Genomic DNA, 15,395 nt, shown 5'->3' with positions numbered 1-15,395 from the left:
CATGCATGTCGAAATAAACGCGGATAAGTCATCGTCCGTCATGTTGCACGATGTGAATTTTGTCTCTAATCCTTGGTATTTACAATAACGTTGAAGGTATTTTCTGAACATTCCTGGCCAAGTGGATTGCCACCAAATCTGCTTGGAGCGAATCTCGCAGCAGCTATGGAAGGAATGTGATTTTAAATTCAGAATGTCAGTAGCGGAAAACCAAATATGCGGCTATTCAGTGCAAAACGAAAGCCTCTACTTGTCAGGATTAGCTCAATGTTGCCGACAAATGGCAGGGTGTATCTTCGTTGTCTATGCAGCCAGATTTGCTTCTAAGCAAGGGGAAGTACTTGCAAGTTTTCATAATTCAGCTAACAAAGCGGCATTTTTTTAATGCTTTTCAAATGCAAGGATGTAGCGGGGAAGTGTTCAGATCAGGTTCTACCCACTTATTTTTTAATGGGTTTTGAAATGTTTGCTTATTCTTCTTTGTATGGTACTTTGACATTTGCAGAACGGGTTCAGATCTGCAAATAATGACGCGTCCCTTTTTTCCCCTCGTACAACGGGACGAGTTGTAGAATCTTCTTATCTCTATTGCAGATTCTTTTAGCATTGGCGGCGGCGGCGGGTAAACAGGTCGCTGGCTTGGAGATGAGGGAGTTTGGTGCCCAGCGCTGTGCAGTGGGGGCGGGGCGGAGGTCGGCTGCTATTTATTGCCGGCAGGCGCTCGCGCCTCACAGCTCGCCAGTAGATTTCTATAGTCGCGCGCCCAGCCAATGGGAGCCGCCGGTGGCGGTTGTGCACAATGGCAGCTTGGAAAGGCGAGTCGCCGGCGGCGGAGCGGGTTCTGTGGCCGCCGAGTGCGGCGAAGCGGTTGCTAAGTAGTCCCCGGGAACTATTTGTCCATCGTTGTCGTCGTCGGCGCTGATGCACGGCAGGAACCGTGAGGAAGCTGCTTCTGTCTTTTTCTGATTGCAAGTGCGGAGCCGGCAGTCGTGAGTCTGGGTGTCGGTGGGGCAGACGGATTTTTGTTTTAATTTTGGGGAGGGGGAGAGGGAGCGGGGAGGGGGGACGTGGAGTTTATTTGGGCGGTTTCTATAGGGACGGGGAAAGCGCGGGATTACCGGGTGAGGGAACGCGAGCGGACCGATGGCTGTTGGCGAGGCGAGGCGAGGGGAGGGGAGGGGAGGGAGAGGCGCCGCCCCGCCCCGCCCCGCCCCGTTACTCCCTGACACTTCTGGTCCCCACCCCAACCAAACTTGGGGGGGGGGGGGGGGAGAATATCTCTCTATCCCCTGAGATGTTTATCACTCACCCCTCCAACCCCACCTACCTCCCCAAACACCTCGCTGTCCTCATCCTCTTAACTCCAAATCACACCTTGCTGTCTGACCTCTTCAGATCCCCTCCCGTCCGTCAAACAGTAATACTGTTGCGCATCCTCGTACACGTCACTCAACCCCCCCCCCCCAACTATCTCTCTGCTACACAACACCAACCCTGCACACTTGCCACTCTTACCCAGACTCAGAATCTTCAACTCTCATTTGTGCCCTGTCAACTCTCTTCTCCTGGTCCCCCATGATGATCTCATCCTGGAAAGGATTTCCCTCCCACCCTTTTCATGGATCTGAGCTTCCACTTTGCACTCTCCACTCTCTCCTCTTGCCTCCTTTCTACCCATATGAATATGCTTAACCACTTCCCATTCTTATCATTGACACTTCTTCCACATTTCCAGAAGACTTCATTTTCTTCTAACTGGGGCACAATTCCATCATGTTACCCTCCAAAGGGAACACCACTGGAGGGTCTCCAGAAAGCGATAAAAGGAAAAATCTATATCACTGCGTGCTTGTTGGTGGATTTGTCAGTGAAGCATTTGTGTACAGGAATCTTTGTAGCAATAACCCATCTTGCTGTCTTTATGGAGAGGAAAATCCAATTGAACTGGACATCTATATTTGTAAAATACCATCACTGTGCCAAATGCAATAGATTTAGAACAGTTTGCTGTGGCTGGTGGAAAATTGTACACAACCACAGTCTACAGTTACTATGCAGTAAGGGGACTGATCCTGGTTCATTGAGGAATATGCAGAAAACCATACCAAGAGCAGCACCAGATGTGCCTGAAAATTAGGTGCCCACAGGGTTAAGCTATAGGATTGTATGCAGGCAAAATGCCTGAGGAAGCCTGCAATAGAGAGCTAAATTTTCCTACAACCTGTGTTCAGACTGGTTTTCAGAAATATCATTCACAAATTGTGTTGGAGGCTTGTGTATTTGAGAAATGAAGCTTCTGCATGAACCTTCTTGGCCCGAACAATGGCAGACATCAGCTGATGCATTTTAAATCATCTTGAGCCAGATATACCAAATAGACAGTTCATCTTGGCTGCCTTCTTCTGGGGTGCCCACACAGAAGCCAGTCTTAAATTAGTGTGGTGCCATTCATGTGCCATTTGTGGCCTGAATGCATTGATATAGTAAGGATGACTTGGTTTACTCAACAAGCTTCTAGCTGTAGTGCTAAAGATGTATTGTAGGAGTAATTATGCTTCTGGCTGATCTGCTACATTGCCATGTACCCTTCTGTGTAGAAAGTTTCCCAAGTATGTCTTGTCCACAAACACAGGACAAATTCAATCTGATCAATTATTGATTGAATTTCAATCATCAGCAAGTATTGGAATGTGTTATTGACAGTGCTGTCAAGTGGAATTTGCCAGTAAGGCTGAGGTGGGTTCTACCAAAGTCTGACTTTGTTACAGCTGTGGTTCAAAGATTGACAAAATATCTGTATTTCAGTAGTCAGGTGCATGATCAAAACATCATTTGACTGGGTATCTTTGACTGCAAGAAGCCTTAGTTGATGGGGATCAAGAGGCAATTATCCATTGGTTGGATTCAATATCATGCATGAACAGAAGATTGTTGTGATAGTTACAGGCTAATACTTGCCCACGAAAATCATTTGTAGGGGACCCCAGTGAAAACAAGGGACAGAAGTAATTGATTACGGTTCTATCCTATTGAAATTCATCATAAATAATGTTTTATTCTGGAAGATCTGAACAATGATGTGATATTCATGCTATAGAAGGAAAAATAAGTGTGAACAAGAGGAATCCATTACAACTTAAGAGTGGTTATTATCATTGTCTAATTCTCCCACTGTAAAAAAAAATTCTCCCACTGTCAATGTCCTGGATGGTCATTCCTGACAAGAAACTCAATTGGAACATAGCCAGATACTGTGACTGTAAACAGCAGAGCAGAATTGGGTATTCTACAGCAAGTGACTCATCCCTGATTCCTTGCGTCTTTCTGCCATTTACAAATAGTATCAGGAATGTGAAGTAACATTTTGCAGTTGCCTGGAGGGGTGAAATGCTTGAGCTGGCTACTACCAGTACAAAGCAGATCGTTTAACTGGCAGTCCCTCCAACATAAGCACAAACTTTCACCACTACTACTGGAGCAACATAATAGTGTGAAGCACCTCCAAGAGGCACTGTAGGAACTCTGCAAAGTTGCTTTGACAGCACCTCCACCACCAAGGAGGATAAGTGCAATAGATTCCTAGGAAGGTCACCACCTTTGCTAACCCCCTGCCCCTCCACCCCAAGTTACACCATTTAGACTTGCATTCCTGTTTTTTAAATCGGTGAAGCAAAATCCTGGGATTCCCTTCCCAATAACACTGGGATCTTCTTCCCTATATGAATGGCAGCAATTCAGAAAGGATTATTTGAAATGTACAGTAAATGTCAATAATGCCCACATGTCACTAATGAATAACATGGATCTTGCTTTCAGTCTTTCTATACACTAGTTCATAGCACCTCCCCCCCAACCCTTAATTTTAGCTAGGTCATATTTTTAATTGATTCAGCTTCTTGTGTTGTACATTCTTATGCTTGTAATTATATTTTCCTGCTAATGCTATGTTTGGAATGTAGGTATTCTACCAGGATAGGATCTATTATGTACCTGTTGAAGCATTAGTGATGCTTTGATGTAGCTAAGTGGCTTGCTACCTCTCCAGAAAGGACAGTCATAGAAAAAACATGTTTGTGCAAGGTTGTGGTTATATATAGGCAAAACTGGATAAGATTGGTAAGTTTCCTTTCTTGAAGAACAGTCATGAATCCCTTGAATTGTTGTTATGATCCAGTAGCCTCAACTTTTATTTCAACAATTCAAATTATCAGACTGAGCTGGTGAAATTTGAATGCTTATTTTCTGCATCATTAGTGCACTAATGTGACTACTGTGTTATTAAGCGACTAGTGTAGCAGCTCTCACCTGCATATTTTATTTCCTATGTTAATACTGGTAAGAAGGTTAAAGTTTACATTAAAATAAAAGGACATTTTCAAAATGGTGGTTGACTTTGTCAGCATCTTGGTCCAATTAACCCTTGCCCCAGAAGCCTACTTCACCAAAAGGCCACAACTGATTTTGATAACTTGAATGTAATGCCATGGGTAATCAACAATTTTAATGGCAAAAAAGAACCTGTGTTTTAAGATTGAGGGAAAGTAGAAAAAAGTAGAAGTTTCTTTAAAAAAAAATGAATTTCATACATATCTGAAATCTATTTCCATCTTACTATCCATATATTTGAGCAATATAGTTATTTTAGCATCTGGCTTAAATAGAATTTCTGACTCTACTAGATTAAAAGGACTGAAGAAAATCATTTCAAATGATTTGGAAATGTGAATGAGGTAGAAGTAGAGTAAAGATTGAATGCACAGGAAAACCTTTGTTGTATTACTTTTCAAGAAAGTATTATGCCATAATCCCTACAAGTAAAGCTCAGCTCACTTGAATAATAGTAGATGTGGAAGTCCATTTTAAAGTACTGAGCTATAAAGACGTGAAAGCATTAAGAACTGTTTAGTATCTGTTGAATAGAGTGGTTGAAAGATATTTTAATACAAGTACTTATTTTGTTATTTCCAGAATACATTCGAGATGTAATTTTAGCAGAAATGAAGAACTATAAACTTGCTGGCTAAGGCTAGAAGGCTCCAGGTAAACTTCTTAAATGCAACTGTAGCAAAAGAAATGACATGCAGAAATGTAATAGTATTTAACACTGTTTGGTCAAAGTTCCCTGTACCATATCAAATTCATCCAAACAATTTAAATAGCTACACATTGTTATAAGATTACAAATTAAAAGGCTTTAAATTCTAGATCAAAACAATGGATCTTTAATCTGTGCAAGAAATTATGGGTCAATCACTGTCATTTGGTCATTTCAAGAAAAGGCTGTTAAAGGAAAGTCCTATTCTATTTTGAACACACATTCTTTATGAATGAATTAACTTTGTAATTTAAGAACTGACTTGTTCCAGATTTTCAGAACATAGTAGAAAATTGACACCATTGGAAGCTGTTGAGTGCTTTATGCTGCAGTCATGTAAATTGTTGTCTGCAGCTTGGTTAAGCATTGACCATTCCCCCTCCCAATTGAGAGCTGCAGTTTTGAACTTGGATGCCATTTTCCTGTAATGAACACTGGAATTGATGTCTATGATTTTGTATTTGTGAATGAATTGCTAGAATGCATTTGTTCTCCCATTCAGAAGAGTGCATGAGTTTCACACAATTCTGCTTTCATGGTCTGTTAATTCTCACCAGCTGTTTCTCTTGGGTCTTTTAAATTCTGCTCAAGTTTTAAGTTGTTCACAATTTTCTCACTGAAATATTTTCTTTGGTTTAGTGTCTCAGCTGCTGCACTGCATGACTTCTTTTCCTTGGCAAATTCAAACTCCATCTCACTTTGTTGTGGTCTCCCCACTATGTCATTGCTTATTCTCTTCTCTACTCTTTCCCTCCATTTAAAGCCCCAACCCATTTAAATTTGCTATATCAATGGAGTTACTACCTTGCGTCAATCACAGATACAATCATTATATTGCTCTTCATACTTATTTCCATTGTCCATTTTGCAACTCTACTTGCAGGCATAAATAAAAACTTTCTTACAGTTCATGTAAAACTACACTTTCAAAATTTCATTTATCAAGCTTCTGATCTTCCATTCACACTACACTTTACAATTTCTAGTGCAGCAAATGGCCATTGCTTCACTACCAATGCTGTAATCCTCATTAAAATTCTCACACTTTGGCCAATGCCTTCAATACTCCCTTCAGTCAAAGGAGTATAGAAATAAATTGATAGAGGGATAACTGGTTCAGTAATTTACTGCTAGGGCTGGATGGACCACAAAGGATTATCAGGCCTTGATTCTGGATGTGAAAACCATTCACTGCTACTCATCTGCTTTTAAGTCATTCTTCCATGCCTTTGCTATTTCTAGAAATGACTGTTCTCCTAGCCAACTCCGCCATCCATTTTCAATAGACACTAGGCCAGTAAGAACACTGCTATCTGTATCCTAAATTCCACTCATCCATCACATCACTGGTCATTAATCCATACTGGCTCCAGATTAAGGATTTGTCAAATTTTCATCTTTGCTATCAAATCCCTTGACTTTGCTTCTCTTATCTCTCTCATCTACTCCTCTCCATAATACTTCAAGATATCTGAGATGCCTATATCCAGTTCTGATCACCTTGATTTTAAAGTGCCAAAATTCTTAACTCTGAAATTTTAAGAGGGTACAGTTGGAGTGTTCAGGTTTCAACCCTGAACACTCTAACTCCACCCTCTTTCTTTCATGAAGATGCTGCTCTAGGTGTTGCTTTGGGGGACATTGCTGGTTAGGTATTTCAAGTGTTTTTTTATGTAATACAAGTCATTCTAAAGTTAACAAATCTCCATTTCACTTTTTTATCTTAATTTTAGAGGAATAGCTATTTCCATTGTGCAAAGAAAAGTAATCAAAAGTCTAAGATTTTATCTTGGTTTACAGATGTTTTTTTTCCCTCTAGAGTGAAACCTTTCCAATGCTGTTCAAGATGAACTATCCTGGTTGCTTTGAAATTCAGGTAGTGCTGCAAAAAGGAGTTCAAAGAACATTTGCAGCAAGGAAACACATTCCATTTCAGCTCCATTTGCATCATAGCAAGTGACTAATTTTTATGGGACTGGTTTTAAAAAAAAATTGCATGTTTTGGAACACAATTGGAGCATTGCAAATGATTGCTTGGAACTGCCACTGTAAAGTAAAAGAGCTAATGCACCACTCTGCACTTTCAGAAATCTCTTTTCACCAACGCACTGAAATTTTGAGCAAACTCAAAAAATGCAGTTTAAATGGTTAAGAGTCCTTCTGCCAAAAATGGAGAGACTTCCACAGAAGGAGAGTTTTGCTTGTACTACTTCAGATATTTCAATGAAGTGTGGTACTGGAAGAAAGCAGACTGCAAGAAAGGCTGTAGTAACGAAGAACCTTCTTGATCCTGCACAGCAAAAGTCAAAGCAGAATCCTGGGATGAGTAAAAGGAGAATAGAAATTTCTGATCATAGGAAAGGATGTGGAAGACAGATTACAGAAGTGTTAATGTTTTGTGTTAAGTGTAAAGATGTTCAGAAGTTCAGCTTTACAGAACTGAAGGAACACTGCCAACAGAAACATCCTGATGATAAACCTATGTTTGTCTGTAGCAGATGTGGTTTCACTGTGTATGATGTGGAACGAATGAATGTACATGCAATTTCACACAAAGTAGACAGTCCATTAAGCACAGGACCTGGTGATGGCAAGGAAGATTGGTCCTCAAATGTAGAGGGAAAACAACATAAAACAAGGCATTTAAAGCCAGATACCTTGTACTGTAATAAATGCAGGTTTTCAACAAAAGATCCACTTCAGTTTCAAAAACACACACTGAGGCATGATGAAATTCAGTATAAATGTGGACGATGCAATCATGTTTGTTACACTAGGGGAGAATTCCAGCGTCACTCTGTACAACATACTGGAACATTTCCCTTTAAATGTAGGTATTGTGATTATGGAGCAGTCCGAAAGGATTATGTTGTGAAGCATACAAAGGGAGTGCATAGAGACATTGTTAAAAATGGCGGATCTGTCCTCGTTCTACCAATGCGGAAAGGCCATAAGAAGGCTTTCCCTAAACCTAATAATGACTTAAAAGGTAAGCAGACAACAACTACACAAAATGAGAATTCTGCCAACATGACTTTAAATGACCAGATGTCAGATTCGGTGAATTTGGCTCCAAATCCTAATGGGACTTCCTGCCAAGTCCAGGACTTGGATATTGCTGTTCTTCCACAGACAGATCTCACTGGTTCTGGTGAAAATAAGAGCTGGGATAAAACTGTAGAATATGCTAAACATTTGAATTGTTTTCCCACTGATGCTAGAAAGATTCGCTTACAGGTACTTGCAAATTCTAAGCACACTGTTCAGCCTGGTACTCCACTAACATTGGTTGCCCCAGCACAAGTGGTTATTCCTTCAAATTGTTTGGCTCAACTAATAGAAATAAAATCTGTTAATGGAAAGCAGCAGTTGGTGTTCAAGCTAATACCACAAGCTTCAGCAGCTGCTTGCCCTGTGCTAGGCTCTGATACATCAGAATCAGCTACCTTTTCTTCACAAGAAATCCAACAAAATGTGAATATAGAAATTGCAAATCAACAAAAGAATAGCATGTCAAGTAATTCACCTACGTTTCTAACAAAAAATGTTGACCATAATTTATTTCCCCATTTTGATCATTTGAATGAAGGTTTTGATGCAGACCAGAATGGTATGGAAATTAATACTAAAACCATCTATTCAAATTCTCAATCTTTAGGTGCTATGACAAGAAGCTCTTCCACATTAGAGTTCAGAAACAACAGTAGTCTAAAATGGAAGCAAAAGGTAACTGCAGACCAGCTGCAAGTTAGAGAGTCAATCACAACTGACTCAGCTTGGGGTTTACGGCAGAATGGCTTTGTATCACCAGATGTTTTGGGAAAAACAGTGCATTGTCTTCAGCGAGGTGTTTTAGATGACAAAGCTACTGTACCTAATTTGAATTTAGATACCCAAGAGATAATTAATCAAGTTGATAATGAATCCTTAACTTTCTCTGGATGTAAGGAAATGCAGAAAAGTAAAATCCCATATTTAACTAATGAAGTTGTGACCAGCAAAGGACAAGAATCTCTTTCAAATGGAGAGCAACCTTTCCTATCAAGATTCAACAATACATGCCTTGAAGTTACCTCTATTGACAAAACGTTTGAGAAACCGTTTGCACAGTTGCCTAAGGTTATGCAAGTGCTCCCAAATACAAGTGTACGTTTGTGTGATCGCCAATTAATAGGTTCTGGTTGCAAAACTGCAATAAGATCGGTGGAATCGTTGCCATTTGATGGAACTAAAACTAATACACAGCTTTGTATTAAACCAGTCTGTACATCACCTGATACTGGTACGACTACACAGTTGCAGATGTCTTCTACCTCTTCGCGGAATAACACATCTTCATCTTCGCAAAGCTGTGGTCTTCAAATGACCCCTAATTTTTCACCTCTACAACCCAGCCTTGTATCCAAAGCTACAAATCACCCAGAGTATTTGAAATGTCAACGAACTGAAATTGTTAACAAACAACCCATTAATCTTGAAGCTTGTAAAATCCGATCTCAAAATCAAAGCATGCGCTGTGCTGCAGTACAGAATTTTAGAAATACATCTGCACCATGCTTGCTTCCTCAAGGTTATAATGAAGTACACCACATTGGCAGTTCATTTTCTGCATTGAGAAAGTGTGAAAAGAACAGGAAGATGCCAGACTTGCCTCTTCAGCAGTTAAATGCATTGGAACGTCGAGAAATCGATGCAAATGATAGCATCAAATCAGGACACAATAACCAAATATTGGTTACAAAAACGCAGAAAGATTTACAAAAAAATACTAATTGTCCTAACTCAGCAGGAGCTCCTATCAACCTGTTTACCACTAAGTCAACTAGCAGTCTGGCAGTCATGAACAAAATACACGATGACAGTGAACTAGTTAAAGAGGGATCTTTATATCTTAATCCTGATGCTCAGTATGCACAGGGTACATTGCAAGACACTACAGTTAATGCAGACTTGAGTGATTTCAGTAACCACTGTGATTTGGAAGGCAATGAGTCCCCTGAAGACCATTTGGTTGATACACAGTGGCCAATAATTTCCTCTGTCTTTTCTCTTAGCTGCGGTACAAATGTTGTTCCAGAAAGTATTCGATGGGACAATGACCAAGACAACACTCGCCCTTCATTTGCTTCTGCACAGATCCTTAAACCTCACCTATGTTCTCTGATTCAGGCAGATAGTACAAGTCTGTCAAATGCCCTTGAAGAAAGAAGTTCACTTAAAGGATGCCATATAACTGAACCGTTAAGCCGTAAGAATCCAGAGCATATATCCAAATCTGGAGATGTATGCCTCAGTACCACAGAAGTTCAGTCAGTGGTAAGTGGTAGCCCTTTTAAAGTATCCAGAGACAGAAACTTGGCTGAGTGTCTTTCCTTATTACCACCAGTGTCACCTATTGAGATTCAAGATAGTTCTTCTGCACATAGATTTGAGCAATTTGATGATGATGTCCAGATGATCCAGGATGCATACAGTTTGTATTCTGGTGAATTTTCTTTAAATCAAAATAGTTCCAATGTATGTTTAGGACAGTCTCCCACAAGCAGTAATAACACAGCAGTGGAGCATTCCACCCATGTCAATAGTTTTGTACAGATAAAGCAATTAAGTAGCATGCTTAGCTCTACTGAAAATTCATCAACTGATGTGACACAGAACCACCAAACTAAACTTGTCTCACCCCCAAAACTAAATGTTCTAAATTTGTCCCCAGATGATGTATCTATTCAAAACAAGTCACTGCCAAACATTCCATTGTCAGATGGACTTGGGAAACCTTCTATTTCACATAATATCAGTAGCAGCTTTCTACTTTCACCTTCTCCGTCAGGGGTAACAACAAATGCCTTTAAAGAACATGTTCAGAATCAGGTTGACCTTGCAAAGATTTGTGAACCTAATGCTAGCAGTTCTGAGGGAGATTCCTTTCATCAGAATATTTGTCATTTCTCAGAAGAGGTACAAAAAGATATGCCTATAACTAGTGCTGTGACGTCCTCTGTGAAACTCTGCCACCAGTTTAGTTTGGAAAACAAAGATTCTTTGTTTTCATCAAGCTGCAATTTTTGCACAAATTCTAAAAATGTTAACTCTACTAGTGCTGCTGAGAAACTTGAACAAGTACCTCATAGCTTTGACCAAACACAGAAGCTTGCAGAAGAATTAACGCTGCCACCTGCTACAAAATTACAGAATATTTTACTATCATCCTCATTTTCTGCAGGCAACCAAAGCAGTCATACAAAAGTTCAATTAAAGCCACCTGGTAACATCAGTAGAACTCATTCTATGTTATCTCCCAGTATCAACCAAGGTCGATGCTTTCCTCTACCAGGTGATGCATCTAATCAGACTAAATGTGTTAATGATCTTGTTAATTTGCAAAATACTGATGAAATTAAGAACAATAAACCAAACTGTCTTTGGGAAAGTGGATCTGGAAGTGTCAGCATGGGGCAGAATGTTCTGAATCCACTTTCTCAATTGCAATCTACGTCAGAAATTTCTTCTTTATGTACTTCTGCATTTCCAGTCTGTTCCATGAAAACCCAAGTTAATCATGAAAGTACATCATCACCTCACCACCAAATAAAAGATCCTGACTGCTCTCGACATGAAGCCACTTACAAGGTTGTTTCAAGTGGTATTGTGCTTAGAGTATTAAATGCTGCTGATGACTCCAAACAAAAAACTTCTACGGTAAGTTGCCAGACTGTCAACCAGTCGCAAAACTTGAGCGTATTCTATTCTTCATCAGTTTTGGAAAGCACAGCAAGAAAATCAGACATGCAGGCACCATTAGTGACAAAGAAGCGAAAAGAACCCGAGTCTGTAAATAATTGCTCTTCTAAGGCAAAATATCAGGCAAACAGGAACTGTGATACATCTGTTTTGGTTGACCAACCAAACGTATTTAATACTACTTCAATTAAATTAGTTGCTCGTCAGAAATCTCAGCAGTTGAAGTGCAATGAAGAATTACCATCAAAACGGAGGTGTACCAGGAAAGGAAAAGCTGATCAAGTACAGCATAATGCTCTAATAAAAAAGATAGAGAAAAAAGACAATCTTGTTCCTGTTGCAACTGATACCTGTGAGCTATTAAAGACTGCCCGTAAACTGAGACTCAAGCCATTTAATGACAGTCAGTTGGTGAAGTGCCCTCGTCGCAATCAGCCTGTAGTTGTGTTAAACCATCCAGATGTAGATGTTCAAGAGGTAACTAATGTAATGCAAACCATAGGCAAGTACAGAGGACATGTACTGAAAGTGGTTTTATCTGAGAGAACAGTCATTTCTCTCAATTTAAAGAAAAAGCAACAAAGACAAGAGGTTGGAAATCAAAGTATTTCCCATGATAAATGGCATAACTGCAAGGTGGTCAGTCCAGCGAAGGAAAGGCTTATGTTGAAAATGAAACTCAAAAAGATTCACAAAAATAACTATCAGATTGTGAAACATACTCAAAATGAACATTTGCAGTTTAAATTCCACTGTTGGTTTTGTGGACGTATGTTTTGTGATCAAGAAGAATGGATTGCTCATGGGCAACGCCATTTAATGGAAGCCACCCGGGATTGGAATGATGTTACCACCATTCAAGAAACTACAGAAAGTGGAGCTGAAGTACTGAATGTAGAAAGGAAATCTAATATATAATTTCAGATCTAGAGACTTAAAGTCTCTAGTTGGTTTTGACCTAGAATGCACACAATGTGGATTCATTCACCTTGGCTCACTTACTGGCTTGAAATCTTTAAATGCTGCTTTTTACTCTGTTGATCTAAAGTAAATTATACCTTGCCAATGAATGATAAGCTGACTGCAGTCTGCTGTTCCTTGGGCAAAGTGGAGTGCAGAAAAGTCAGGAAAGCTATTCTATAATTTATCATTGAAGAATTGCAATTGGAAGCAAGATCTGAATGTTCTAATGTAATGCCAATCACAAGAAAATGATACTGAATGTAGAATGAGGGATTTGTATTTAGAGGTTTTTAATTTTGACTGCTAAATTCTGTATTAATTTTACTCTTATTTAATACTTAACATTTTGTAGAGTTGGAGTAAACTAACTTGTGAAACAAGTGCTTTTTTTGCACAATTTTGAAATATTTTACATTGCCATTTTATTAGTTCATTAGTGTACTCAATGAAATGTTGCATGTTCATTTCTGATGTATAGGGCCAGATGATGTCTGCAATATGAAACTTGTGTACACCATTTAGATGAATATGCCTAGAAATTCATCCCCATCAGCAGTGTTAAATGGTAGTGGTGGTGTACTCTGCCTCAGAAGTTCCATTCCATTGGAATGAATTAGGGATTTGGTGTACAACACATTGGGTTTTAGTTTTATACTATAATAAAATTGACAAATTTGAATATGATATTTGATTTCAATTGAATGGATGTTTGGAGGCGGTGTGCTGAGATTAGCTATATAGCAAATTTAGTGTTCCCAAATGGATGAATTTCAAGGCAATAATTTGTAAAGTAGGTTAAACACTACAGTTAAATGTATTCAGAAAATTGATGTTTCTTGCATTTGTCTGTTTGATATTTGACATAATAAAACTGGGAGATATCCTTGCTTTAAAACATTGCCTTTCTTGAGTGTTTACTTTTTAATATAGACAGGGTTTAAATTCCATAAGTTTATGGCTTCTAACAGATAGGAGCTCAAACACTGAAATTTGTTGAAAACTTTTAAACTGCTGTGCTACTGGTATGAAATATTTTTGTATTCATTTTGAACTCTGGAAAAAATTCTTGCTTTTTCATTTAAATTAACTTTCATGCCATTAATTGTGTCTGTTACTAATATAAACTCTGAACTTGAATATTATTTGATGAATTGTTTTTGCTCTGAAATATTTATTAACCATGTAAAATATTTGAGCTATTGAGGTTTCTGGTTTGATCATGCATTTCCTTTAGTTGGGAACATTACATTTGCTTGTTTAGTCTAAATTAAGATATTGCGTAACAACTGAGAGACTGCCTGCATTACAGAAGTTGGTATGACCCGAGTACTGTTTGAGATGATAATTCTGTCTCCTTAACTTTGGTTTTAGTTAAATAAACAGTCATCGGCATAGAATAACACAGACTTGAGTATAATCAGGAATGTATGGTCTCATTCCAAAAACAAATCACCTTTCAATATTAGCTGCTTTTAAAGTGACCATTTAAATACACTGAGAATTATTGAAGGAATCTTCATGAACCCTGCTGCTAACCTAATGCTTAATTAGAACAATTTTATATGTTTTTTATGCAAATTTATTTATCTCTCTGAAAATGGTTAAATAACATTGAAGAAGAATAAATATGACAAATTTTCATTTTAAGTTACATATTATAAATATTGAATTTCTGGTTATTGAAACATTTTGATCTTGAAGGGGTGGTACTTTTAAGCTGCAGACAAGAATTTTGCATTCCACTAACTTTGACATTTGTCCTTAAATTTAAGAACAAAGTTTATAGAATAACAATATGAACTATGTGATGAGTGTTTTCTACATATTTTTGCCAATATGTTTGGACTGAAGCTTGTTAAAACATACACTGTACTTATGGTGTGGCAGGGCCAGCAGCTGATACAAGTTCATGAGTTGGATCCAGCTCTTCGCCTTCGCTGTCTACACCTCATGTTGGTGCTTCACCTCCGCTTCCTCCCCCCCACCCCCTCATGCTGTGCTACTCGGCTACAGTACTGAAGGATGGGGTGTGAACTGGAGGCCACCACTTTGGACTTCGGTGGAATCAAGCCCTGCCCCCAACAATGCCTCGATTAGTATACACTGAAATGAGAAAAATAACCAACTAAGCTTATGAAGTTTGACAATACCATGGAAAATAAAACAATATTAAAACTCAGATCAACATTTGATTAGATTTACCAGCCTTCATATAAAGGTAGGCATAACTGTTTAATTTTAATTTCACTATACATCTTTTAATTAATGGCAGAGTGCTAATTTTTTAAAAGTATTTTAAGAATTAATCAATTTCAACAGTCTTAAATACCTTGGAATATCAAAAGCAATTAAATTAGTGAAATATGAAGTGCACGTGTGGCCGGCCACTGTTAGTGTAAAGCTAAGGAGCAAAGTGTGAAGTGCATTCAACTCTTCAGCTGGTTTTACAAAATTGGCATTACTTTTTCTCTGCTCATTAGACATAGTAGACCAGACCACCCTGCCTATTGACCTTGTGCCAATTCAAAATTCAGTTCTCAAAATCTGCCTTTCCCTCTGTTGTCCAAACTGGAACCTTGCTCAACTATTCGGCTTG

General features: G+C 38.8%; 1 protein-coding gene across 1 annotated transcript; it reads left to right on the top strand.

Annotated features, from left to right (window-relative positions):
* Positions 1-905: 905 nt before the first annotated feature.
* On the top strand, positions 906-13,669 carry LOC127585857 (uncharacterized). Its single transcript, XM_052043562.1, has 3 exons — positions 906-989; positions 4,969-5,040; positions 6,915-13,669. The coding sequence occupies exon 3, from the start codon at positions 7,229-7,231 to the stop codon at positions 12,752-12,754; it is 5,526 nt and encodes a 1,841-aa protein (XP_051899522.1). The 5' UTR covers positions 906-989; positions 4,969-5,040; positions 6,915-7,228; the 3' UTR covers positions 12,755-13,669.
* The last annotated feature ends 1,726 nt before the right edge of the window (positions 13,670-15,395 follow it).

This window comes from Pristis pectinata, chromosome 2, assembly GCF_009764475.1.
Source record: "Pristis pectinata isolate sPriPec2 chromosome 2, sPriPec2.1.pri, whole genome shotgun sequence".
In the NCBI taxonomy this organism is placed as follows: Eukaryota; Metazoa; Chordata; class Chondrichthyes; order Rhinopristiformes; family Pristidae; genus Pristis; species Pristis pectinata.
This window is presented reverse-complemented; position numbering and strand designations above follow the sequence as displayed.